The 26050-nt window shown below is 40.6% G+C and overlaps 4 protein-coding genes across 6 annotated transcripts; all 4 read right to left on the bottom strand.

Annotated features, from left to right (window-relative positions):
* Positions 1-185: 185 nt before the first annotated feature.
* best2 (bestrophin 2) lies at positions 186-6515 on the bottom strand. Its single transcript, XM_010734650.3, has 10 exons — positions 6276-6515; positions 5883-6074; positions 5707-5801; positions 4895-5128; positions 4009-4163; positions 3761-3838; positions 2254-2406; positions 2046-2126; positions 1747-1901; positions 186-1517 (listed from the first exon to the last, which is right to left on the bottom strand). The coding sequence occupies exons 2-10, from the start codon at positions 6032-6034 to the stop codon at positions 737-739; spliced, it is 1884 nt and encodes a 627-aa protein (XP_010732952.2). The 5' UTR covers positions 6035-6074; positions 6276-6515; the 3' UTR covers positions 186-736.
* A 1471-nt stretch (positions 6516-7986) lies between these two features.
* Positions 7987-14007, bottom strand: get3 (guided entry of tail-anchored proteins factor 3, ATPase). The gene is made up of 7 exons (XM_027283445.1): positions 13798-14007; positions 12388-12535; positions 11271-11419; positions 11026-11176; positions 10478-10585; positions 9653-9850; positions 7987-9566 (listed from the first exon to the last, which is right to left on the bottom strand). The coding sequence occupies exons 1-7, from the start codon at positions 13938-13940 to the stop codon at positions 9438-9440; spliced, it is 1026 nt and encodes a 341-aa protein (XP_027139246.1). The 5' UTR covers positions 13941-14007; the 3' UTR covers positions 7987-9437.
* Positions 14008-15761: 1754 nt separating this feature from the next.
* LOC104921944 (noggin-3) lies at positions 15762-17222 on the bottom strand. The gene has a single exon (XM_010734629.3). It carries the CDS (start codon positions 16816-16818, stop codon positions 15964-15966), a length of 855 nt encoding a protein of 284 aa, XP_010732931.2. The 5' UTR covers positions 16819-17222; the 3' UTR covers positions 15762-15963.
* Positions 17223-17363: 141 nt separating this feature from the next.
* LOC104921946 (target of Myb protein 1) lies at positions 17364-25625 on the bottom strand. 3 transcript variants are annotated; one of them, XM_010734632.3, is made up of 15 exons: positions 25418-25625; positions 22961-23045; positions 22373-22451; positions 22002-22151; positions 21285-21419; positions 21034-21183; positions 20634-20750; positions 19999-20132; positions 19848-19890; positions 19632-19764; positions 18846-18912; positions 18330-18405; positions 18124-18183; positions 17988-18027; positions 17364-17890 (listed from the first exon to the last, which is right to left on the bottom strand). In XM_010734632.3, exons 1-15 carry the CDS (start codon positions 25488-25490, stop codon positions 17736-17738), a joined length of 1497 nt encoding a protein of 498 aa, XP_010732934.2. In that variant the 5' UTR covers positions 25491-25625; the 3' UTR covers positions 17364-17735. The 3 variants fall into 3 exon arrangements, with proteins under 3 accessions (XP_010732934.2, XP_010732932.2, XP_010732933.2); XM_010734630.3 differs by having other exon boundaries at positions 19632-19767; positions 25418-25624; XM_010734631.3 differs by having other exon boundaries at positions 18846-18909; positions 19632-19767; positions 25418-25624.
* Positions 25626-26050: the final 425 nt, after the last annotated feature.

Raw genomic sequence — 26050 nt, 5'->3', positions numbered from 1 at the left:
CAATATAATGTGAAGATAACTGGAAAACCAGAATTCTTTCCTTAAACATACACAATCTGTGTCATTTTCATCTTTTTTTTGTACATAGATAGCTTTGACATGTTTAGTCTAGCTTAGCACAAAGACTGAAACTAGGGGGGAAACATCTAATTATGTCATTATCATTATGTTGTATTTTCTATATCTAACAAGGAGGAGCTATCTTAATTATTAAGCTTGCTATCTCATGATACCTCCAAAGTCCTCTGATAAGGTTGTCTGCGTCATAAGCCTTTCAACAATTGCGAATGAGTCTTCCCCTGCCTCCAGTCAGTGTGCTAAGCCAGGCTTAACACGTTGAAACTCACTTAGCTTAGTTTAGCACAAACATGTAATGTCTGTATTGCATATTTTTCTTCTCACAAACTGAGGAAGTAAGAATGTGCTTTTCAAGTTCACAGTACTGCCTTAAACCTTCCTCGCAGGTATACCAATATACCAGAATACCAGTCAGAGCGGTGCTCTTATATTCATTTTAAGAAATGCAAAGTAATTCTTTGGAAATACGGGGAGGTGTTGCTTTCTTTAACATTTTTCAAAAGCTGATGACTCTCTGATCCAAAAGTGTTGCAGATTCAAAGTAAAAGTTCAGTTCCATTATTATGACTAATTTCATTCTTGAAAACATGCACTGAATCGAGCATTATGATTGCATACAGTCAAAAGTTCATGAGAACATCAAAGACTCATTGCCCATCTAAGACCCAGTGAGCTCTGATCCCATGCTCACGCTACGAAAACGCTGAGGTTCGCTGTAAGACGGCACGGTGAGGAAGGACATTTTGTTTCCTCCAAATGGAGGTTTGAGAATGGCGGGCACGGCTCTGTTCTGGTTGATAGCAGGCTGGGAGCTGCAGTGCTCCAGACTCGAGTGGACAGCCGGGTGAAACATGAAGGCAGAGGGGTGGGGGGTGATGATAGGAATGGCAGAGGCTGATTGAGTAGATGTCTCTCTGGAAGACTGGGGAGGAGGAGGAAGTAGTGACACTTGTGTATCCACCCTTGAACCTTCAGCTTTACCTCCTTCCTCCCTCATCTGCCACTCTTCATCAAACCTTCCCCCCACTCCAGCCACCTCCTTCTTGTCATTGATGACAGGGAGTCCCCCTCGCTTCTCCTGGTCCACCCCAAACTGAATCTCCAGCAGAGGTGTTCTGGTGCTCTTCTCCTCCCTGAAGCTACACACTGTGCTTTGGGTGTCCTGCCCCAAACCTGATGGCAGAGATCCACCTTTACCTATTTTACAGCTGTCATTATCATCATCATCGCTGGTGCATTGGTCAATGCTGGGAGAGTGACGTAGTCTTTGGAGTTGTGCCGAGGTGCGACGAAGAGCCCCTCCCATGAGGCCAGTCGGGGAGGGGGCCGCATTGAGTAGGCGGTTGAAGAGGGCCATGTTGGGATGACGACTGCCTGACTCTTCCAGGTTCTCAGCAATGTCCTCCAGAGGCTGGAAGTGCATCTCCTCTTTAGGGATCCTGTCAAGAGATCACAGTTCACATTTCATTGTCCAGAAAGTACCAAACTTTACAGTTGGTCATTCTTACACTTTCTCAGACCTGATTGCACACAGCTTTTTGAAAAATGACAGAATACTCTCAGTTTCACCACCTAGATTTTCCCACTCACCAAGGGGATTCAAACTGAAAGTGTCACAGTCACAAGTCAAGCACACATACATTGAAAAGGTAAAACCCAGACACTTACGCCATGTCAAAAGTGGACCCCTGGAAGGAGGGTTTGCGAAGGACAAAGAGAGTGGCGGCGGTGTAGGGGGGTCTGGGGTTGGAGTCGTTCCAGTAACGATCTCTCTCCATCATAGGCAGATCCCCATACATCTCATCTACCGCCATCATGGACACCTGCAGAGCAAAATGCAGACAGACATAAAGCATACACAGCAAAAACCGAAGAACAAGTCCTATTAGAGTTGTGTTGTACTTAAATAAAACTATGACAGCAAAATCACAATCAAGGTTTAACAATATATGTTAACATCAAGAAACCTGGAAATTTCTGTCTATCAGCCAGTTGGTCTCAAAGTCATCATCATCCTCTCCGAAAGGGTTGATCAGCTGCTCTGCAACCTTCAGGGTATGACAGAAAATGTAACAAGGTAACTACATAAAACAATGAGATTATTTTATCTTTATATTCTGCTCAGGTATTAAAACAGATGATATGTGATAATATAACTCTCTCTCTCTCTCTGACCTTGAGCCACCCGGCATAAAAGAAGAACTGTAGAAGGGTAAAGATGGGCACGTAGAGGTCGAGGTCATGACCTTGATAGCCTTGACTGGGGTCCAGAAACTGTCGGCCAATTAGACAAACCAGGAAAAAACTGTAAACTGCCAACGTCACCACCTATGGGAAAGATGGCGGTAATTGATCTTTTAATTCTTCCCCTGAAATTACTGTTTTTTATTCATATACGTATTCGTCTATTGCTCAAATTAAAAAAAAAATTGAATTTGTAGGCAAAATGAAAATCCCACAGTATTTTGTGCAAACATTAAGCTACAGTCCAAATTTCAAGATGACAACTGTGCACTGTATTTTTAAAAAAAGTGAACATCAAAATATATTTTTATGGTTTGATATGTGATGCAATAAGCTTTTTAAGTAACGGATAGTTATTTTATGAAATTAAGTTCTAGTATCTAACTTACAACAACTGATAACTTTCCACATCAAAACTTTTCTCCTCACTTCTTGTTCTGCCAAACCCAGGAGCTACTAATAATATACAGCAAGTAAGAGCTGTGTTTCATTTAGGCATGCCAGTATCAGCGTGCAGATGTTGCACAAGCCGGCTCTTTACTGGGACAATTAAATGGGACAGTTGTTAATGTCATTAATTATGCTTGTGCTGCTTTTCCCAAATGCCTGCTGTGAAAAGGGTCTATAAAAGTGAAAGTCAGCTTAATAGAGCTGATCTGTGAGACAGAAATACGGAAGGACTACTGAAGTTAACAGATTTATATCTGGGAAGATCAGGGTGCCAAAAAAGTTTTTTTTTTACTTATAGACAAAGAGCTAATACTAAAGTGTTATTGGATGATCATTAAAATGTCCTATTATCAGTTTATGCAAATAGCAGCTGTGATAAAACAAAGTCATGGGTACAAGACTTTGTAGATACATAAAATCCACACGCCTTTGCCTTTTTCACAACAAGTGTCCCAGTAAAACAGAGCCAGCATGCACAATACCAGGACCAGCTAAACAGGATTCAGTCATCCTTATTTTATGATTCACACATCACAGTTCTTTCCCTACTGTCACATGTCAAAATACCATTACAAGCCGGGGCATGCACTGCTCATAACAGGGAGATGCTTCAATAATCATTCACATTTTGGACTCTGATATGTACTATACTTTTGGCCAGTATCTTCTAATGATCCAAAACACGGTTTCTGTTCACATTAACAGTTGTCGTCACCGTGATTCACTGTGAAAAAATATGAACTTGCTGTGAGGAATAAGAAACTCCATTCCCTTTACTATGAAATCATTTAATATCAGTGATGGGTGAGGCATCAGAGACGATCAGCCAATATATCAGTCACCTGAAAGATCAAGAATGTAATTTTAACTGTAAAGAATACAGTTAAAATAAAACAACACTTCATCAGGACCGGTAAAGTGTTAAACACAAGACATAAAAACAAAAAGTGTTGAAACCATGCGACATCCCAAGCAGCAGAGCATGTACCTGAGTGTAGACCAGGGGAACGCTGATCATGTCGTAATGAAACAGCATGCTGCACTTCCCTCTGAACGCATTCAGCTCCTGTTCACATACAAATGGAGAGACTCTCTGAGCTCATTGTGCTGCATTTATGCTAACTCTTCTGTCTGTGAATATACATCTCAAAATGAATCTTTATCAAAACACAACAACTGTAGCTCCACATCAACAGTGGACTGTGTAATGGTGTGTCTGTGTGTAAAATGCTGCACCTCCAGCAGTAGTTTGAGCGTGTGATCGTCTTTGATCCTGCCCTCACAGCGGGCCACCGCCGCCAAGTTGGTGAACCAAACACAGGGGATCCAGTATTTGTTATAAGGGGAGTGGAGACCCTCAAACTTCTTCCGTTCCTCTCTTGACATGAATCCTGTGCAAAACAGCAGACCAAAAATGTCACAAGACAGATTCTTTTGTTGTAATGTAAAATGTGGCTGAAAGGGAGGAAATGTGGGCTGACGGGTCGATATTCTGTATGATTTACAATAAGCCATTTTACAGTGAGTGAGAAGTAATTTAATATGTCAAGAAAAGACACTGTATAGCTCTATCAGTTAGAAAATACCTAGTTTAACACTGCTATTACTGACAGTTTACAGTTTACAACTCTGACAAACAACGATACGGTGTGAATCAAAAACAGTGAGAGATTTAGAAAACCATGGGAACAAGATTCTTATACCAGTTTGATGATTCATGATTTTGTAACACATGCATGATAAACTGTTTGTTTTTTTGTTTTTATCACCAGTGTATATCAGGATGTGCCTGTCCTTATGATTGCTCCTGCTCTCACTGGTGTAGAGAATGTACAGGAGGAGAAACAACACACTCATGACGTCAGTGTGTGACAAATCACACCACTCTATCAACAACACTCGCTGTCACTTCCTAAATACAGCGCAAGAAAACTTAGTGTGACGTATGAAACTCACATATAACATGAAATGTGTATTTGTAGAGTGCATCTTTCACTATTTATTTAAAGTTTTATTCATCAAGATCATACATAACTCACTGCAACATCACAGCAGGTGTTGTTGGCTGTGGATGGACCCCCACCACCTCCATCACCAAACCTATCCTTGTGCCTATACTCACCAGCCTCCACCACATGGTCCATGGTGGGGAAACGTTTGAAAACGGCCGTGCTGACCGAGCGGAGGATGAGCAGCGCCGACAGACTGGCGTAGCGCATCATGGTTCGTCTCAGCAGGCGGCCTCGCTCGTCGCTCCCCTGGAGGCCCCCCGACAAGATGCACATGAGCCTGTCAGGGAGCGGGATGCTGGTGTACTGGCTCCACCACCGGTTCACCACCAGGGTCACATAGAAACCTGCAAACAGAAGAGGAGAAGAGGACACTGGTGATTACCCTTTCCTATCAGGTACTGTCCTCTGGGAGAGAGCAGCAGGTCACACTAGTGTGAGTCCAGGGGCTCCGAGCAAAATAAAAAAATGTTTATTTTGGTAATAATGTTAAATAATTTCTGCTATGGAGGGCAACTGATTCAGCACATACTGTATGTGTAAGCTTTAGTAAATATTTAAATTTATACATGCGTAAAGGAAAGAGGAAAATAATGAAAAATGTCAATGTCAGATAATTAATATTCTAACAATTAAATCAGAATACTACGATGTCTTGCCATCATGTGCAGTAAATCATGTAAATGGGCGCCTAAGCTATTAACTTATCAAACAGAGGTCTTCCAGGTTCCCAGCTGAAAGTCTTTGACATTGAAACCTATAAGTAATTGTAATGTAACTTTCTGGCTGCTCACTCTTTTGTCGTTCAGCAAATTAGAGTCCCAAAATCAAAGATACAAACATCACCACACTGAACAATGTTCTGGGATGTACTGCAGCTCAATTTCTGTGCCCTATCTGTTCCAAGAACACCATTAGTGCTTACCCAGTACAAAGGACATGGGGATGAGACTGGCGTAGTGGTTGCAATAAATTGCAAGCTTTTCAAAATACCTCTTCTGGTCATCATATAGGAAAAATCTGGAAAAGCGATACAATGTCATTTGTGAAATCAAAGCACAGGTGAATGTGTCAGCAGCCAACGTTTCCTTTGTGTCTCACCTGTAAGTGATGCTGATGGCGGTATACATGGCAAAGAAAGCCAGGAACTCTTTGTATAACACCTTGTAGATGCTGCCTTTCCAGGCTAAAAGCAGCTTGGAAAAGCCACAGAAACGGGCGTTTGCAACTCTGGCTGTGTAGGTGACAGTCATTGGTGACAGCCAGATTATATGAAGGTCTTCAAAAAAAGAGCTGGATGAGAGAAAACAACCACGTTTGTAATCACACCTGCAAACTACTAATGTACCAAGTTCAGGTGGGTCATCTAAACAACTCTCTGGTCACTTCATTTAATTTACAGATAAAGTACATTCTCGTTGCCTTTTTATGATGAACCTGAATGAACAGACTAATAACTTATTTCTAAGGTATTTATGTTATGTATCTTCTTACCTTTTGTTGTGTTTTTCTTGATGAACGCGCCAAATTGCTCAGCGCATTTCTGTGCGTAATTGGCACCACTGGAGAAGCGTCTTCATCCTATATAACTTAGCAGTATAGTCTTCTCTGTGCTTGCCAGTGGTGTTTCTTCAGAGCGCTCATAACCCTGACATCCCCTGGTGTCAGCTCGGTTAACTCGAGGCTCGGTCGGCTGCATGGCAGTAATCCTTCGGAGCTCCTCCACGGTGCGTACAGTGGTCAGTGCGCCCCGGGGTAAATCCCCAAAACGAGGGGGAGGAGCTCGTTAGCGCGGCCCCCGACCGGGAGAGCGAGGCTTGGTGATGGACCACAAGCGACAAGCCGCAGCGCCGGGGCACAAGGAGCGCACAGGAGCGCACAGTACAGTAGGGAATTATGAAACAGGAGCAAGTGGAGCGTGGCAAACTTTCGTGCTAAGTGATATGAAAACAACAACCAATTTTCCCGGTTAATTGGACTTGTTGCGGCTTATATAGAAGAGGAATATATATATGCTCATGCAGCACAGTGGCAGGAAAATGCGTCTTGTGTCATTCATCTTTTCAATCTTCGGCTTTTCCTTTGTGGATTTAAAAAAAAATCTCAGTAGAGTGAAAAAAATCCCATTTGATCCCGGTGTAATTTCCCACCAGGTCAGATTTTTAGGATTTAACAGACAGACGTTTTAAAGAGTGACACTCTGTGTTACTGTGTCTGTGATGTGTGGTGGAATGTAACATCTACAAGTACATTTACTCAGTTACTGTACTTAATAGGCTGTTTGTATTTTCATTTAATGCTGCTTTATACTATTTCTTTCTACTTTTTACTCCACTACATTTAACAGCTTTACATACTTCACAGATTAGTGAAGTTTTGTATTTAAACATACAGTATATGATAAAATTATAAAATACTACACATACACTACACATAGTAGTCCCTAAATTCTTTGGTTTGTGACAGTGAATTGTTCCACCAAATAAACATTTCCCTTTTAAACTTCTCAAGTGATTTCATTTAAATAAATGTCAGATGCTCTAAGAGGTAAACCTCTCAAATATTTTCCAAGAAAACCAATTATTAGGGTAATTCTTGATAAAATAAGATTAATGATGACTTTAATCATCCCCCCACATGGGAAATTCACTTGTTACAGCAGTTTGTGTACACAAGGTGGATGAAAACAACAACTTATAATTAAGAAATATATAGAAAAAAGTCATGCTGGTGTTAAAGAGTCTGACAGCTGTTGTAATGAAGGACCTGCAATCATTATGAACAATCTTATAATGAAATATCAAAGAATACATTTTGGGTCACAGGGCCAATTTTCTGCAGAAAAAGCACTTTCAATACTTGTTGTTCATACTTCTGTACTTTTACTTAAGTATGATTTGAATGCAGGAACTTTTACATTGTTGTATCACTTTTAACTGAGTGCACTATAGAAGACTTCTTCCACATTAACATTCTTAAAGAACGTGCTGTTTTTCTCTTGTATCTTTCATTTGCTAAGTCAATTCTTCCTGTTTCTTGCTCCTGAACCGTGGCGTTTAAAGTGAACTGAGACGTCCTGCTGTCAGAGGCAATCTGCAGCCTTTTCGTTACATCTGTGCGCTCTCACAAAAGCGTGCTTCCGTCTCCTTCAATTAACACATGTATTAAATAAGCAGATTAAAAGAATGACCACAAGAGGCTCTCAACTGAGGCAAGTTTGTTTTAATTAACACTCGCAACATAATTTAAAGAAAATCTATAGAAAACAGATTCTTATTGACTCAAAAGCATTCAGTGACAGAGAGGGTGATGATGCTTTGTTCTTGAGTAACCTGTCATCTATATCTTTCTGTTGGAAAACAATGAAGCATCAGGCGAGCTAGTATTCAGTCACCGGGAGGGCAAAGATGCTTTAATTCTACTTTAACAACTCCATTCATTTATTCAACATCTGATCAAGCAACATTCAATATATTTTAATTAACAATGCACTAAATAAGGCTACTAATGTACTTCAATAGTGTTCCCATATAGTTCTCAGTTAACAGGATGGACACAAAATGTTTGACAGAAGAGTGTTTGATGAGTTTCATGAGCACTGTACGGGAACCTGGTATTGGGAGTTCACTTGCATCAATAATAAACTCTTTCAGCTTCCAGCCACTCAAACATCAGGAATCTGATCACACATTTTTACCACCTGAAACAACCACAGAGGCCTAAAATATGTAACAGAGGCCATTAAGACTGTCCAGTTAAACACTAACAGCCATACATGGATCTAAAGCTCGATTCAAAAATCTCAGTGACTTTATGGTAACTGCATTTACACCAGGATCACATGGCGAGGTGAGGTCTAATGACTTAAACCAATGGTAAAAGACACACTATAGACTGATCTGGTTTATTGCAATAACAAGGATGGTCTTGGTCAAGATATAAAGAATAACTTAAGACCACAGACCCTATTATGTTTTGTTTTTTAAAAGTAACCCATCTTTTTTTCGTTGTCCTGTCGTCACACACTGAATCGGTGGAGATTTTGATGAAAATTCTCGATGTGAGAGATGAATCTGCGTGAAGTTTTAGTCAAAAGTCAAACTGGAGAACAGACACAGCCACCAAACCACACAGAATAAACAAGGCATAAACATCAACCATCTGAAAGCCGTTTTTTATCCTGGAATACACAGCACCGGCACTGGAAACACTTGGTTTTCACAACTGAGGCTGGACACTGTGCAAGATGGAGGAGGAGGAGGAGCAGGAAGAGCAGGAGAATGAGGAGGAGGAGGAGAGGTTTGTAAAGAGAAAAAGTTAAATGCTTCGAGTAGGAATAGTACAACTGCCACACACAGGAAATGAAGGAAAGAGAAGGTGAACGGAGAGTAAGGCAGCACAAATGTGTACCACCTTATCTCTCTAACAATACAGCAGGTTATTTATGTGTGTGTGATATCATCAGCTCTCCTTCAATAAGGGCGTGTGTCTTGCTGTAGCAGTATTCTGCTTTGGATGACGAGGTGAGGACTGAGATCAACTTGAGGCCGTTACTGCGGGGTTTGAGGCTGGCTGGGGGGTGTGGGGGGGTAAGTTCAGACTGTATAGGTGAGTTACATTGGAGGGAGAGGGGGGAGGTCCTGCAGGTAGGGAGGATCACTTATTTGGGGGTTTGTACGGTTCCAGAAGTTGCTTAGAGAACGTGTTGACTTTGTCAGCACCTCGAACTTCATGGGGCAGCAGTGGTAATTTGACTATGTGGAAATCTTCATAAAGGTCTTCCATCTGTAGTGAGAAGACAGACAGTTAATAGAGGACAGGAACAACGCAGCCAAAACATTACAACCGAAAAACAAAACTCTGATCCGTACCTGGTCTAAATACTTGGACTGAATTTTATGGCGGGCTTCACACATTTTACACGGCCTATCCGAGTCTGGGAAAACGAGTTGGTTGACGATGATGTTGTGTGTGTCAATGCTGCACTTTGCCAGCTCCTGGATCAGCCGCTCCGTCTCATACAGAGAGAGGAACTCGGCGATACACACACAGATGAAGGTGGTCTGTTCCTGATTGGCGTGAGGAAAGCGAGGAGGGGAGAAGAGTTACAACACATACCTATACATCTATATAAAATCCATACACAGTATGAATTTGCATCAGATGACAAGATGCAATAGGAACTAATATGTATAGTAACGCAAAACAGACTAGGTGTAACTGGAGAAAATGTGTCTAACATTACATTTTCAATAACAGAGCTTGAAAAAAATCAAAACATTTCACAGCGTATGGAAATTTCAAACCTCGTCGATTCTCCTCTTGTCAAAATACTATCTATTTTACCAACTGTAGAGTAGAGGGAGGGGTTTGGAGGCTGCACCTCCACAGCACACATACACGTGCAGCACAGCCACGCTGCATAAATGCATACAGTGCAGGGACGTCTGTGTGTCCAGAGTGATACAAGGAGAATGCTTGCTGAATCATGAAAAGCTAAATATATCTGGGAATACTAAACTGGGTAAAAGTCCTTTCTTCCACGTGCTTCATTAACAATTGCATATCGCAGCTCTGATGTAGGCTCTGTTAGGTATGTTTGAAAGAGCTTGTAAGTGATGCTGACAACAGAGCGTCTATCATGTAGAGCATCTATGTAGTGAGGGTGATGTGCTGAGAGCTGTGATCGGACTTACAGGATCTTTGAACTGCTCACTAACTGAGCGGATGACTGGCAAGGTCTCCTCGAGCTTAGAGGCCAGCTGGTCTGCGTTCATGTCACCCAGGCCGAGCATGTTACACATCTACAACAGCAAGAGAAACAGTGAGGAGGTGTGCTGTATATCATTTTTTCACTGAGACAAGACAATGGCAGGTTAAAAATAGAACTTGAACTAGAAAATATGTATGCCTTGTTTTCGTTGATGACAATGACATTGAGACAAGATGCAACTAAAATGTTAGTAATGGGTGCCGACTTACAAAAAAATATCTGACAAAAACCATCGAGAATTAAAATAACTTAAACTATTCATTTAAAGACTAAATTTTAAATAGCTACCCATGTATAAGAATGACTCAATTATAATAATATTTAGTGTAAAATATTGTTGTTTTTCTTTTTATCCTTCCACTTTGCATCATCCTTTAAGTTCAAATTTAACAGTAGCTTTGTGAAGCTATTATCGACTTGGAGACATTTGATAAATGAGTGCAATCAATAAGTCTGTTTGTTCCTCCTCACCTGAGAGATGAAAGGGCTGATCTGGTTCTTGATCTGCATGAGGCGGCCCAGACCCCGCTCCACAATGGTGGGGAAGTTGAGCAGCCGCAGCGTGTGACCGGTAGGGGCGGTGTCAAAGACCACCACTGAGAAGTTCATTCCTTTCACTAACCTGAGGTATGGGTAGAGGTGCTGAGTTAGTCATACTACTATAAAAAGGTAAACACAATTCTGGGTCAATACTTCCAGGGACCACGTTGTCTTACCTCATGACCTCCGCGTAGCTCATGGCCTCATCGATGCCAGGGAAAGCACTCATGGCCTCCTGCATCATCTTCTTACCCATGCTGAGCATGTTGTCCTCCTCGAAGAACTCATCGGGCAGCTCTGCCACGCCCAGGCTCGGGTCAATCTCCTGCACTCACACAAACAGAAGTAATCAGCACATTAATGACTGAGGGGCTACAAATGAGTTTAGATCCAGATGTGGAACCAACTATTCTCACTGCACTGAAGAAACAGACCTCACTGATTAAATTTCAAATTTAACAAATGTAATTATGTTACGTTTCTGTGCACACCTTTTAGGAGATTTTGAAATGCAGAAAAAAGGTGAAATATGAATTGGCATGTCACAGTAGGAAGAGTATAAGTGATGTTGTGCATACTCCATCAGACATGGTCCTTGTTAGTCATTTCAGTAACGCAATTAGTAACAATTTGCTTTTCCTATGGTGACAAATGTCTGCTGTGAGAAAGGAAACTTTTTTTTTACTCAAATTCTCATTATTATTGTTGTTAGGTATAAAAGTTTAATGAAGCAGTTTCAACTTTATTTTCTTGATTGTTTAAATTCTTAGCATTGTACTTTAATGTTAATGTAATACTGGATTTTTTTTCACATTTAAATGTATTTAAACACCTGTTGAATGGCTATACGTATGCATGTTGGTTCTCTGGCACGGCTTAATGAGACACTTTTAGGTTTCGCGTTAGTAAGGGTTAGTCAACACAGGGTCGACAATACAATGAAATGTGTTGGACAAGAGGAACCGGTCAGCACTACAAATAAAAATTAAAGGAAGCTAATAAGTAAAATACAAAACTCTATGTATGTATGTAAGTGAGCCAACATGAAAGGAACCACAGCTGCACCCTGCTATGGCATGTGAAAGTGGCTGCTGTGAAAAAGGTCTATTAAATGATGTAGACACACTAATTAAAGTTATCGGTTACACCTGTGCTTTTTCCTGCTCAACATCTCCATATCTGCTTGAGAAATGCCTTTCGTAGTATATAATGCAGTATATAAAAACAGGTTGTGAGTTACACTTCAGTGTCTGCGTCTTCCCGTCACGGTTGACTCAAAGCAGTGCCACTCACCATGGCAAAGAGGTTCTCATAGCCTTTGACCTTAGTGGGGACCTTGGAGAACTTCTGGTCAAAAGCATCGGAGATGTTATGGGCAGGATCGGTGGAGATGATGAGGACGCTCTCCCTGACGGCAGCAAGCTGGACAGCCAGACTACAGCTAGACACAGGAGAGGTTAGTTCAGCTGGAGGTGTGTGTCAGCTATACTTCTTCTATATGGAGCTGGGCGGTATGTAACAAGTCTCTAAATACAAGGAATTTACTGCATTTATACTGTATCTATCCAGAGTATTTTTCATTTATACTGCGTCTATCCAGAGTATTCTTTATTTATACTGCATCTATCCAAAGTATTCTGCATTTATACTGTATCTATCCAGAGTATTCTTTATTTATACTGCATCTGTCCAGAGTATTCTTCATTTATACTGCATCTATCCAGAGTATTCTTCATTTATACTGCATCTCTCCAGAGTATTCTTCATTTATACTGTATTTATACTGCATCTATCCAGAGTATTCTTCATTTATACTGTATTTATACTGTATCTATCCAGAGTATTCTTCATTTATACTGCATCTATCCAGAGTATTCTTCATTTATACTGCATCTCTCCAGAGTATTCTTCATTTATACTGTATTTATACTGCATCTATCCAGAGTATTCTTCATTTATACTGTATTTATACTGTATCTATCCAGAGTATTCTTCATTTATACTGTATCTATCCAGAGTATTCTTCATTTATACTGCATCTATCCAGAGTATTCTTCATTTATACTGCATCTATCCAGAGTATTCTTCATTTATACTGTATCTATCCAGAGTATTCTTCATTTATACTGCATCCATCCAGAGTATTCTTTATTTATACTGTATCTATCCAGAGTATTCTTCACCCCGGGGTCAGGGGATGAGTACTAGCCAATCAGAGGCAGAGTAGGGCGGGCCTTGTCCTCGCTGTGGTATGATTCATAAACTGGGGAGGTGTTTGTTACCTTAGTACAGGCTAACACTAAGTTACCTGTTGGATAAAGGTAAAAACACCGAGGCTCTCCTGTTGAAGGAGGAGGATGTGCGGGACACGCGGGCTGTCAGAGTCACCGCGCTCGTCAAACCGCTTGATGTCATGGTTACATGTGTCAGTTGGCTAACGTTAGCTCGTGACAGTGCTTGACAGGGTTTAACTAGCCGGCAACTAGCCGAGCCTGACCGACACAAGACGTAACACTACATATATTTGAGCGCCGGCGTGTGTAAAGTTAGTAAGCCGACGCTCATTAAACGACGGTGACGCACAAACACATTTTATTCGTTAACTGTCAACGTGTGGCTAATCTGAGCTAGCCACGTTAGCACGCTAGCGACGTAGGCTGACTCAGTGCACGGAGGCTAACGAGCGTTTTCCCTTCAACTTACCTGCATGTCGTTTTACCCACACCACCCTTTCCACCCACAAATATCCATTTCAAAGACTTCTGCTCGATGATGTTCTTTAGTGTCGGCTCTAAAGGCTCCACGTCGGGCGCATCTTCAAACTCGTCTTCCAATGAAGCTGCCATCTTGTCTGTGTACAGTGCAACGTACAAGCTCAGGTGGCATGTACGACACTGCTGCCTTCGCGGCGGCTCGGACAAACGCGTGCGAGTGGAAATGACGGCAAACAGAAAAAAAAAGTAACAAATGTCAAAAAGTAATGTTATGGTAGGTGTAAGAGTGATGGCAAACCATCCACAGAGAGGTACGTATGCAGTAGCAATAGAGCTGGGACCAGAAAAGGTACTGAACAGTAAATATTTTAACCTTTATCTTTTTTTTTTGTTTGTTTGTTTTTTTATGGTATTTTTGAGGCGTTCAAGTACAGAAATACATACACAGCTGCAAATGTGTTTTATCAGTGATGTTTTCATTTCTTCCAAACACAACTCGCAAATATACACAAGACCAATATTTTGAAATGTTTTAATAGGATCTTAGTGTCAGGGTAAGGTTGATATTTGGATATGGACATTTGACACATTTTCTGGCTAAGATTGCACAATGCACATTTTGTTTGACTGTACAGTGTTTGTGTGTGTGTGTGTGTTTTTTTTACATGGATAGAACTATATGTTCTTCCTTCCCATAGTCTTTTAATTATATTAATACTGTAGTAACTTTAAACTTGCCTCATGCCTTGTATAGGCCTATATCATATGCCTGTTTTTTGTTTGTAATACTTGTAACTGTAACAGAATAATTTCCTGGGGATCAATAGAGCCGTCTGTCTGTCTGTCTGTCTTTATAATTGTTATTATCTGAACTTCAGCCTTTATTAATGCCATAGGAGGAAAAAATAGAAAATGTGCTACTATTCACACCACAGCTTCCACCTGTGATGGATCATCAGGATGGTCACTAACACTGAAGAAAGTGTCTCCCTTATATAGAAGGCTCTCACTAAACATAATTATACCCATATTTATAGAAAAATAGCATCTGATTTAATGACGTAAAATAATCAGTTTGTACACAAACACTTACATTGCTGTGTGTTTTAAAATCACATTCAAGCTATTTCCAAAAAATTTAAAAGTGCATTTTTAAGCTTCTGGCTGAAGTCAGTTTTGTCTTCATTTAATCAGAAGTATGAAAAACTGAAAGTGCTTCAATGTGCATCTTGAGTAACAATACGAGCTGAGGCTTTGTCCATCTAAGTGAAATCCACCTCTGAGGTGGGATCCAAATGATCCTGAAATTTTGGTATCAAGTTGATCCAGATATTTAACATTTGAAATGCCCAAATCCAGCCTTTTATCTGGATTCAAGGGAGGATTGGATTACCAGAGCAGAATCCTGATCTTCAGAAGTTTTCAGATCAGATCTATATTTAGTCCAATCCGACTAGGATAATTCTGTCAGATCACTTTTGAAAAACTGGGCCCAGGTTAGCAAGGTCCTTGGATTATCTAATGTAGATTTCTATTGAATTGTTTCCTTGACACAAAACATAAAATTGTCTGTAACATTTAAGTAAGTTAAGTAAGTTAATGGTGAAAAAAGAGGGGTAAAAAGTGTGCTGCGTACGGAAACCGATGCTGAAAAAAATGTAACACAACACACAAAAAATGTGACACTTTGACCACTACCAACTGACAGTTACTCACACCAGACATTTACTCCACTTTTAGAGAGGCAAGCTTGGGTTGACATTTTTAACCCACAGAAAGTGAACGAGAAGCCTCCACAGTTCTTCATCACTGCATAGACACCTAACTTTGCTGCTGCCATAAAACAACAATAAAGGACTGTGACTGGTCTGTCATCTCCCTGTTTGTCATTGTCCCTGGAAAAGAGCATCATTGCTGGAAAAAAAAAATCACAAATATTTCATTTAGCAATTCATCAGTAGAAAATATTTTTAATAAATTCAGTTTAAAGCCAGTAACATTAGGGTACATGTAATGTTTTACTGAGTAATTAAAGCTTTTAGGGCTTAGGTTAGTACAGTCAGTCAACATAATTTTCATTTCATCAATAACATCATCTCAGTAATAATAATAATAGAGAAACATATGTGCAGATGAGGACTGACTATCTTGATGTTCATTTACATGAACATGTACATGCTGTGACCACAGGATAAGGCACTTGCCTCCATATACATCTTTTCATGACTTCACCTGTCCCCATCTCAGACCTGTCAGCTTTAATCCCTCTAGATCCATCACCTCCCTCTCTCATTTTCAAGCAGTGCCAAGCCAGAATCTTTATGTGAGTTGTCTGAGCGCGGACACACTCCATCCCACCAGGAAAGGAGCAACTTCTCACTCCATCTGATCTTTCACAATCAGTCTGTCGCAGCCAACGTGGCCAGAACGCAGGACCCAGATCCACCCACTGGTAGCTTAATCCACAAGTGGCCGAGCGCACTAACCAGTCTCTGATCGAACTGGCAACATGTGAGGGCAGAGAACCGAGGTCCAGATCTGCAGCGTCCTTCTCCAGCTTCTGTCGATGGTTTGCTGCAGCCTCTCTCAGCTCTGAAGAGGCACTCAGGTTAAACTTCTCTTGGGCAGTGTTTTTGGGTGATTTGGCAGGCAGTGTGTCACCGTGACCCACAGAGGCTTCAGACGGCTGCTCTATGGACATCCAAAACAGGTCAAAAGAGGATCCCAGAAGGCGCAGGAGGTGAGAAGGACGGCGATGTCTTGGTTTGGGCATGTAGTGATAGTCTTCAGCGTTTGTCAGCAGGGTGTATGGGCGAATTGGCTGGGAGTAGGATGGTAGGCTGGCTCTCAGCAGAAGAAATGATGAATCCCAGTCGGTGTCCTCCACGTCTTTAACAGCAGTCACATTCGGAGGCTGATTTTGGGTAGATATATTCGAGATAAGTTCTGCAGATTCATAACGGAGGACCAACACAGAAATCCAAACTCCACAGCTGAACAGTCTAAGCATGATGTTCGGTGTTGATGGTAGAAGAGCAGAATGAGATATTGCTCCTCTTGTTGTCCTTTTCACTCGTCCAGTTCAGTGCGTTCACTTTTGGGTATGTCAGGGACTCTGTGTACCAAACACCAGACATCCTTGAGCTCTTAATCAATAACATGCTGAAATTAGTGCCTTATCACATGAATAGTAGGCATATTATTTAGTATGGTCAGAGCACACCTTAGCTCCCACTTCTTACTCAGGCTCTGATGTTTTGGCTAAGTTTAATACAAACACATAGAATGAATCTGAGAAGACTTTAGTTTCACTTGCTGATCACCATAATTATGAGAACTTTAACAGATTTCTGATGAAACGAGAAAAAAAGAATCATTTGACCTTGATTTGGTGGAGCTGTCTCAGCGGCTTCAGACTCAAGATGTTCAAAAATAATTCCCACAAAGACTGTGCTTAGATCAGTTAAAAAACAGGCTACGGAGTAAATTCCTGTCATGGAAGCTTAGATAATGATATGGTAGAAAATATTTCATAAGAGGGACAGATGCAACATGTTTGCAGGACAATAGAGCATTTATTCTCAACTACACAAAATCAGCTGGATCAAAGGCACATAATGGCCTATTATCAAATATATTTTTTAACATTATACAGAACTGTGAACACTTGATGTAACTTACGTTCTTTGTAATAATACATTTAAAAAATACAGTCAGTAAAGTTATTTATAATTACATTAAGACAACAAACAACAGAATTAACTATAAAATACATGCATTTAAGCAATGAGCTGATTATACAGCAGTTTTCTAGTGTCAGGTGTGTGTGTGCTTTCAGAGAACACCTGACTTTGGCACAGCATTTGAGAAGTTTTGTTGTGTGTATGGTGACATTTACATCCACTAACTACTCGTTTGTCCTCAAACTCAAAGTGAAAAAAGGTTGTCATGTGATCTGTCCTGTTGCCGGGTAGATTGCGGCGGCGGTCTGGATGTGGAGGGTGTGGAGGATGGCACGCTGCGAATTGTCTCGGTGCCAGGGTTGGCTGCTTTCGCCCGATCTTCCAGAAACTTATCAAACTCTGAAAGGCACAGATACAATGTGTGAACATATGAAGTAAGTGAGAATTATTATTATTATTTTTACACCAAAATAGTGGCAATGAGAGAAGAACATACCTTCACTGGACACTCCCTCGCTGACTGAAGACTGCTCTTCCTGTATTTCCAAGCACAATAAAACACAAAGATGCTTTACCAAACAGTGCATTATATCCATTTCAAAATGACACCATATGTAGAAAGACAGGCTTACCATATCACTAAATAACAATTTGTCAATATCGTTCTGCACCGACTTTTTGGCTGGTGGCATCTAAGAGGAAAATTCAAACAACAGGTTTAACGTGAAAGCGTTTTAGCTATATTTACACAATTAACCCAACATGTTGTACTTTTATTCCACAGGAATTATTTGGTTCAAATCTATTATTCTAATCTGTGTTATGGTGGTATACATACCCCTCCTGTAACCTGCAACCTCGTATCCAGAGCTCCTGCAAGACCCTCCACAGCTCCTGGGTCCTCGTACCTGACACTGGGGATAGGATGTATTAGGATGTACTATACTGTTAATATGTCATCTAGCTATATTAAACCATTTTACAGTCTATAAAAAAGCATTTACAGCTTCACGAGAGCATACAGAAACATGGATCATTGAAGATAAAAGTGTGTAGGAACTAATCAATATAGATATTCAGTCATAGCAGATGTGGGTGTGCAAATAATATTTTGTCAACTGGACAATAGCTGTCATGTAATGTAGGTCAAAACTAAACTGTAAATATATTAGTGGCAAAAGTAATTTGAGGCTCACATGTCAGATTGTAATCTAACTCTACAATACACTACTATATACTACATACACTTTCATTAATATTTAGATTTAGACACAGATTACAGACATAGATCTGTAATGTTAATCCACAAGTAATAAGGCACTTTCATCACTTAGTGTAAATGTTGGACACTCACCTTTTCCTCTGCTCAGCCAGGGAGCTGCCTCTCGTGTGGGCAAACATGTCAAACTCCTCCTCCCCTGCTAGAAAGAGAGTTGACTCAGTTCAAACTGAATGAAAAACAACTTCTTCGACCTTGCTATCAAAACTCCCATAACAACACACACGATCTACTGTATTTGGAAAAGAATGACCTCCGACACAACAAAAGGTAAAGTGCGATGGAATAGTCATTCAAGTTGGATTGGTCCGTTTAGCCTGAGTTCACGGCGCTGAGAAAAACGTACGTAACGTCACAGCAATATGGCGACGCACACAGTGAACAGAAAGGTTTCCATGAAATATTTACTACGTGTAGTGTTTGTGTTGTGAAATGTGCTCTAACAACTTTGGAAATCAAAATGGCAACTACATTCAGTTGATTTGCGCTTGGATGACGTCTTTGCGAGCCTACACCTCTTGTCTGCATTAAAGCGTACTAAGTAGACGCTTTTACAGTTAAGAGACTGTCCATGCAATCATCAGTTTGCCGCAGGTCCATGTTTTCTCAAACAGATATGCTGGAATACCTTGAGATCATAAGTTAGGACAACACACACTGAACTTTCAACTTCCTTATAGCATTTGTCATGGTGATGTTTGTTGATGTGCAGCTTTTTGAACATTCCCTTCCCATGTGATAATCAGACACATGATCCTGTTTTCTACCACAAATACCAAATCACAAAAGCAAAGCCTATGTCATACGGATTGGTGTTGCAAAACAGTGTAAATAGGAAGCAGAAGTCATACGTTTACTCACTGTGGTTGGGTGATTGCTGTTGATTGGCCCAAGTGTTGACTGCTGGTTGACTGGTCGCTGTGATGACGGCAGGCTGGTTGAGAGTCGAAGGCTCGGGGCTGAGGTTGATGAAGCTTGGACTTGTGGTAGAGCTCTGCTACAGTGAGAAAAAATAATACATGAAGATGACAAACCTTTATGTCTGGTGATGCATACAGTACTGGAGATCCTTCTTACCTGTTGAGTATTTGTCATCTGTGCCTTGTTCAGTCTGTCAAACCTAAAAATAGAATTAATAAGAATAAGTAAGAGACATGCTGCACTCTTAAAACTAACATTTTCTAATAAACATAATCCTAGCTAATAAACAAGCTAGTCTGTAGCTCACCTCTCATAGCGGATGAAAGCGTTGTTGAGGTCATCGTTGACCGCGAGCAGCTCCTCAATAAGCCCTTCATCCAGCAGTTGCGGGATGAGCTCCACCACCCGAATCTGCATGCTCTTACACACCGAATACAGCTGCTGCTTAGACAGAGGAGGAGAGATTACATGAAGTCAAGGAGTTTCTATTCAAATGTAAGTTTATTTTTTTAGTGTACCCAATTATCTTGCTGTTTCATCTACTTTTACATCAGTCACTAGAATTCTTTGACAACAACATGATACCTGAACTTGCTTTGAGTAAATACAGTATGAAGTACTGACTAATGAAACATGTTGTACCGACGTAACCTGTACAGTTTAATATAAAAGTCATATCTCCCAACAATTCTGCTGGTCTTCTCAAAGGCACAAAGGTCAGTGATGATACATTTTCCTACTTCTGACTTGCCCAGTATGACAGTAAAATAATGAATCAGCAGAATAAATAAACTCACAAATGGCAAAACTGGACCAGAAACATGTGGTACATCTTCTCATGAGACACTGTTTAGACAGTGCTGACATGATGGATCAAATGGGGATTGGACACAGTACATGGCAAAGACAATGTCCATAATCCTGACACACACACACACAAACCTGTAGCAGCTCTGTATCGTCTTCCTTGCTCTGTCCAGGTATTAAATCATTCAGCATTTCTGACATCACAGTGAAATTTCCCTTCACCAGCGCAAGCTCACTTCTCAGCTTCTGTTCCTGGATAAGAAATGCATTTGTTTTTAAATCAACAGAAGTCAAAAGCCAGAACATAATTAGGTTTATTTTACAGTCGTTTTATCTCTAAGTGTTAAAGTTACAGTGATACATTGTTGTTACATTGTATACTGTATTGGCTGATGACCGATACAAGCCACAGTTACAAAGAAGCACCCGTGAACTCCTGCAAAACAGTTACATGAATGAATATGAAAACAAATATCACTAACTAGCTTTAAGTCCATATCATAACTGACTGACTGGTGTTTTTAGGCAGCTGTACCTGTTCTGCAGTGAGGGAGCCTGATCCCTCACTTGGCTGGACTGGGGGTGAAGTACTCTGAGCGGGAACACTGGAAGGTGCTTCTTGTCGTGACTGAGGCGTGGGAGTGGCTACAGGGGGTGCCTCAGAAGTCCCGTTTTCTGGAATACTCTGGAAGATGAAGGCAACAATCAGTAACATTTGTCAAAGAGGTACAGTGTAAAGACAACTAATCCACACATACATTCTATGTGGTTTAGAGACAGTCTTACCCTGTTCGGCGTGTGGATGGGGGACAGAGCATCCAGGTCTGTCATGGGGAACTCGAGCCCGCGCCTCCTCAGGTCGTCATATACGTACACCACCCCCACCAGGGAGGGAGAGCTACGAAACGCATCAGCCCACGACTGTGGATGGGACAAAGAACATATGACAAAATATGATGACGAGTGTTCGGTGACACAGTACACAGATCTAAACACAAGAGGACAGGAAAAGCAACATGTCTGACTCTATCTGATGTTATCATTCCTGCTAGTCCGTGATTACACACAAGTGGCGTGGACCAAGTATCAGAGGAATGTTTGAAGATAATCAAATCACAAGGAACAAAAAGATAACACTACTGTACAACATGTCTGCAGCCATAATAGAATCCATTGTACAAGTACACTATAAAAGCTGTGGGATGTCAACAATACTGAAATCTCTTACAATACAGATAAAGACACTAACAAACCACTTAAAGGAAGCAAAATAAAAAAATAAAAGCATGCAGCATGGTGTAAAAATGCAAAACATTGGTTCTAGTCTATCAAATATGAACATATGCTTTTTAAATTGTAGTTAATATCTTTGGTTTTGGATTATTGATCACATGAATTAATCAATTATTTAAGAAAATAACCACCAGATTAATCGATAATGGAAATGCTTAGTTGTAGCCCTGTTGCAGACCGTTCCTATTGACTGTGGGTGAATCGACATACCTGTATGAGGCTGAGCACCCTGTCATGGAGGGCAGTAGGGGGGTTGTATTTAGGCAGAATTGAACGGACCAAAACTGTTTCAACAAACTCCTGAGATGCCACAAGAACGTGGAAACGATGACCGCAGTTCTTCACGCAGGTCTCAAGAACCTGTGTGAAAGTCCACAATGTGAAAAAAGGTGCAAATGTAAATACATCTCTGGGATTCAAAATTTTGCTGCAATAGGAATGTTGATTTAGACACTTGTCTAAGTAAACAATAGCCAATCAGGATAAGGGTCATCATATTATACTATCACACCCTGAAATCCTCAACTCATGAGAGAATGAATACAACTTTTACATACAATAACCTACAGATAATTACTTACAGTAAGAGCCAACATGATCTCTCTGACGTTCTTGTTTCCTACGATTCTCTTCTTAATAGCTTTGACTGAATCTCTGGGCCTGGGAAAGATAAAAACAGAAGCAAAAGCATTATCAGTTTCTTGTTTACCCATCCTTATATTTAAAACATTTATAAAAGAAATAAGATAAAGATGTTTTCTGCAGCATAAGCAATGGAGGCAGTTGGTTCCTGGTTTCATGGCTCTTGTGAGTCACTTTTCTGGCAAACAATAATTGATTAAAGAGCTGTGATTGTATACATCTAACTGCTCCAAACATGCTGCATTGAAGCATACAGTGACATTCCTCATAGCATTACAAACCACACACTGCAACATGACGTTGGCCTCAAATATAAGTAGGTCATTCAGTTGCAACTACTTGCATGGCAATGCAAAAAGCAACAACAAAACCATGCAGGAAGTGATCACAGTAAAAAATAAATACAAAAATAAAACATGGAGGCCTACATACTGTACAGTATACTAAATAGTCAGAAAGGTCATGCACCAGATGGGGACAGTTTGTGGCTTCTCGGAGAAACCGTGTTACTTGAGTGGTTGCCATACCCCTCATCTGTCTCGTTGATGATGTCGCATATCTCCATGTTAAGCGCCCAATCCTCCGACTGCAGAGAGCTGCTGGTTGCTCGCTCTGTCAACAGAAAAGCACTCAGGTAAAGGTACAGTTATACAGTAATACTGATAGGGAAAGAGCTACATGTGTTAAAGTGTCTTTTAATATAATTTCTGCTCATTTTCAGTTGTGATGATTAAGGTCAATAAAATACAATGTGACAAGACAAAAATGTCAGACAATAAATAATATATATTAAGCACATGCTTTCCATATTGGAAAAAAAAGTCACCACATGATCATTTCTGAGTCTGGCTTTAAAAGTTTTTCTTTGAAAGCACGGATCTACGGTAAAGAGGAAGTCTACACTGCAGCAGCAGTATTGATACTTGAGGTTATGTACCTGAAACTTGGAAAATTGGTTAAAAAAAAAAAACTCAACTATAGTCACCTGATTTATTTGCCACTTGGAGGCAGAGTAACAATCTGTAAACACAACCTTAACACATCATCACCTTGTTCAAGGGGTTTTAAAATAAGACTATGGGCCTCCCATCAGAAGACGCTTGGAAAAAGGCACCCACCCCACCTACATGAGCACTTTAACTTTATTGCTGAATTATGAATTGTGTTATTTGACCCCATAGACACTCAACAATTGAGTCAAGATAGTTTAATATTGCTATCTGACATAACTTCAGCCTAAACCAAATACCTAAAAAGGTGTTTAAGTTTCTGACCCTGGTGACAGGGAAAAACTGTAAAAATTTCCTCAAAACTATCTCTGAACTATCTCTTTAACCAAGTCACACACGTTTCGGCTATTTTATGTGATCTCCTATTTGGACACCGCCTGAGGGAGGCCTGGCTCCTTGAAAACCTCTGACCCAATTCAGTTCACACTGAATCACAGTTGTGATGAACATGTTAGCAAACAGTTTCCTGCTTATACAGCAGACATGGAGTAATAGTATTATTCATTGGGCGTTGTGTTTCCAGCTGTCTGACAAATGTAAGGCCGATATTTACTCTTTTGGCTCTGGTTTGGTCTCCACTAACTCCTGAGGGAAACAGCTGGCTGTTTAGCTGCTAAATGCTCCACTAAAGGTCACCAGAGTTTTGCTGAAATACATGAAAAAGCTATTAAAAAAAAATGAGCCAGCAATGGTGAACCAAAATGGTAAAGCTGTAAAACCAAAACAATGAGCTGAAAGGTGCTAAAAAGGATCTATAGAGTTGATCCATTGCTCAAAGGCTTAAGTCGGACTGTTCAAAATGTACTCCTTTGATAATCAAACCGACTTCTTGGGGACTATAGATGCTATGGATTGGATTTGACTGAAAATAGAGTACGGACATCAAACCATAATTCTGATTAGTTGGTTGAAATATCTGCCATCGCCTTTACCAAACAAGGCCTCAACCACTTTAAACCAGCGATATACCAAAATCTGGATGTGAAATGTTTTTATAGCAAATGATTGTTTATAGTATTAAATTGATTAAGAAAATGGGCTTTGTTGGCTCAAACTATATAGCAGCTATCAAAGCCAGCTTTCTTTGCACTCCAGCCCTCACAGGCTCCTCATAAGTCTCTAAATCTCCTTCATTCCTTTCCACAAACAGCACTCCCCCCTCCTAACCCTCACCCTTGCCTTTCTCAATCCCTTCCTTTCCTCTTCTTGCATCCACTCCCTCCCTCCCCTCTCCTCCTCTCCTCTCTCTCTGCGCCCAGCTCCCACCACTTCATGTGACTGTCAGCTGCTTCTGTTCTCATTCGCCTCAGAAGTAGCTGAAGCCTTGCTGACATTTATGTGTGAGAAAGTGAGTGGATGAGATAAGAGGAAGGAAGGATTGCGATAGGTGTGTAGGACATTTTCTCACTACTCATGAGTGTCCAGATTACACATCTCTCCAGGCATCATCAACAGCTGGCCCCCATCTTTTTTTAAAGGATGTGTTAACCTTGCCGCCTTTATGAGAAAATACAGCTGCCTGAAAGGTTTTGTAACAGTGCAACATGTGCTTGTTGAAAACATTCTCTAGCACTTGTGCATAAAGTGTGAAACTGTAGCTTAAGTAAACCCATCAGTGATTGAGGAAGTAGCTGGAAACAGCCACCGCTTCCCTCATTCGCCAAATTAATCGTCGCTCAAGTTGCAGCAGCCAATCAAAAGCAAGATTGAGAAGCCTGAGCCCCGCCTCTGTCGCGTCATTGAGTCTAAAGACTTCTTTTTATGTTTCTGTCAAATTTGGAGTTCGTTATTAAACATTATAGAGGAATAAATCCACAATTTAAAGTGCTATTGAGTTGTTTTACATCCCTGGCAGCATAGTTATAAAAAAGCAGCAACATGTTACTGATTATTTCAATTAAATGTTGTCAAATTAGATCCAACGGGGAGCAAATCCACCTCGCAGAAGTAGTTTCAAAAGCAACTCCGACTTACCGACTCTCTGACCGACAGGCGTTGAAAAGGGGTTTCCTATGAGGAACTCCATTTTCTCCCCGAGTGAAAACATCCTCGCATATAACCAGTGTCCTCTCTGTGTCACAGTAAGTAAGTAGTGAGCTGCAAACTGCGCTGTTGCCTTTTGCTTTCAGTGCGAGCTGCTGCCTCACAGGGCTGTCTGAGGTCACGTGAAAACACACAGAGCCAGGAAACAGCAGATATCAACAGAGGCAGACAGCCGCTGGTTCAATCACATGTACCACAGCACAGCACATCACATCACATCACGCTGGAAACAATCCGAGCAAATGTTTAACTCTTATAACATATAAGTAAGTAATTATATGTATGATTCAGGAATAACACACAGAAAACATGATTTTTATTTTTCATATAAATTCTTGAAAAGTAGGTGGAACAACCATTCTGTGGTGGAGGAAGCAGTCACACCTGCAAATAACACTACACATCTCTTGTAAGTCACAGTCCTCCATTCACAATCTAAAAGTGTGCAAGTATTTATCAGCAAAATGTCCATAAAATATATAATTTAGCTGAAATCTGCTATATTATTGTGTCATTAATGCTACAAGCAGTGGTGGAAGAAGAGTTGCAATACCACCATAAATG

This window comes from Larimichthys crocea, chromosome X, assembly GCF_000972845.2.
Source record: "Larimichthys crocea isolate SSNF chromosome X, L_crocea_2.0, whole genome shotgun sequence".
NCBI classification, from domain to species: Eukaryota; Metazoa; Chordata; class Actinopteri; family Sciaenidae; genus Larimichthys; species Larimichthys crocea.
Note: the sequence above shows the minus strand (reverse complement) of the source record. Positions and strands in the feature narration are given on the sequence as shown.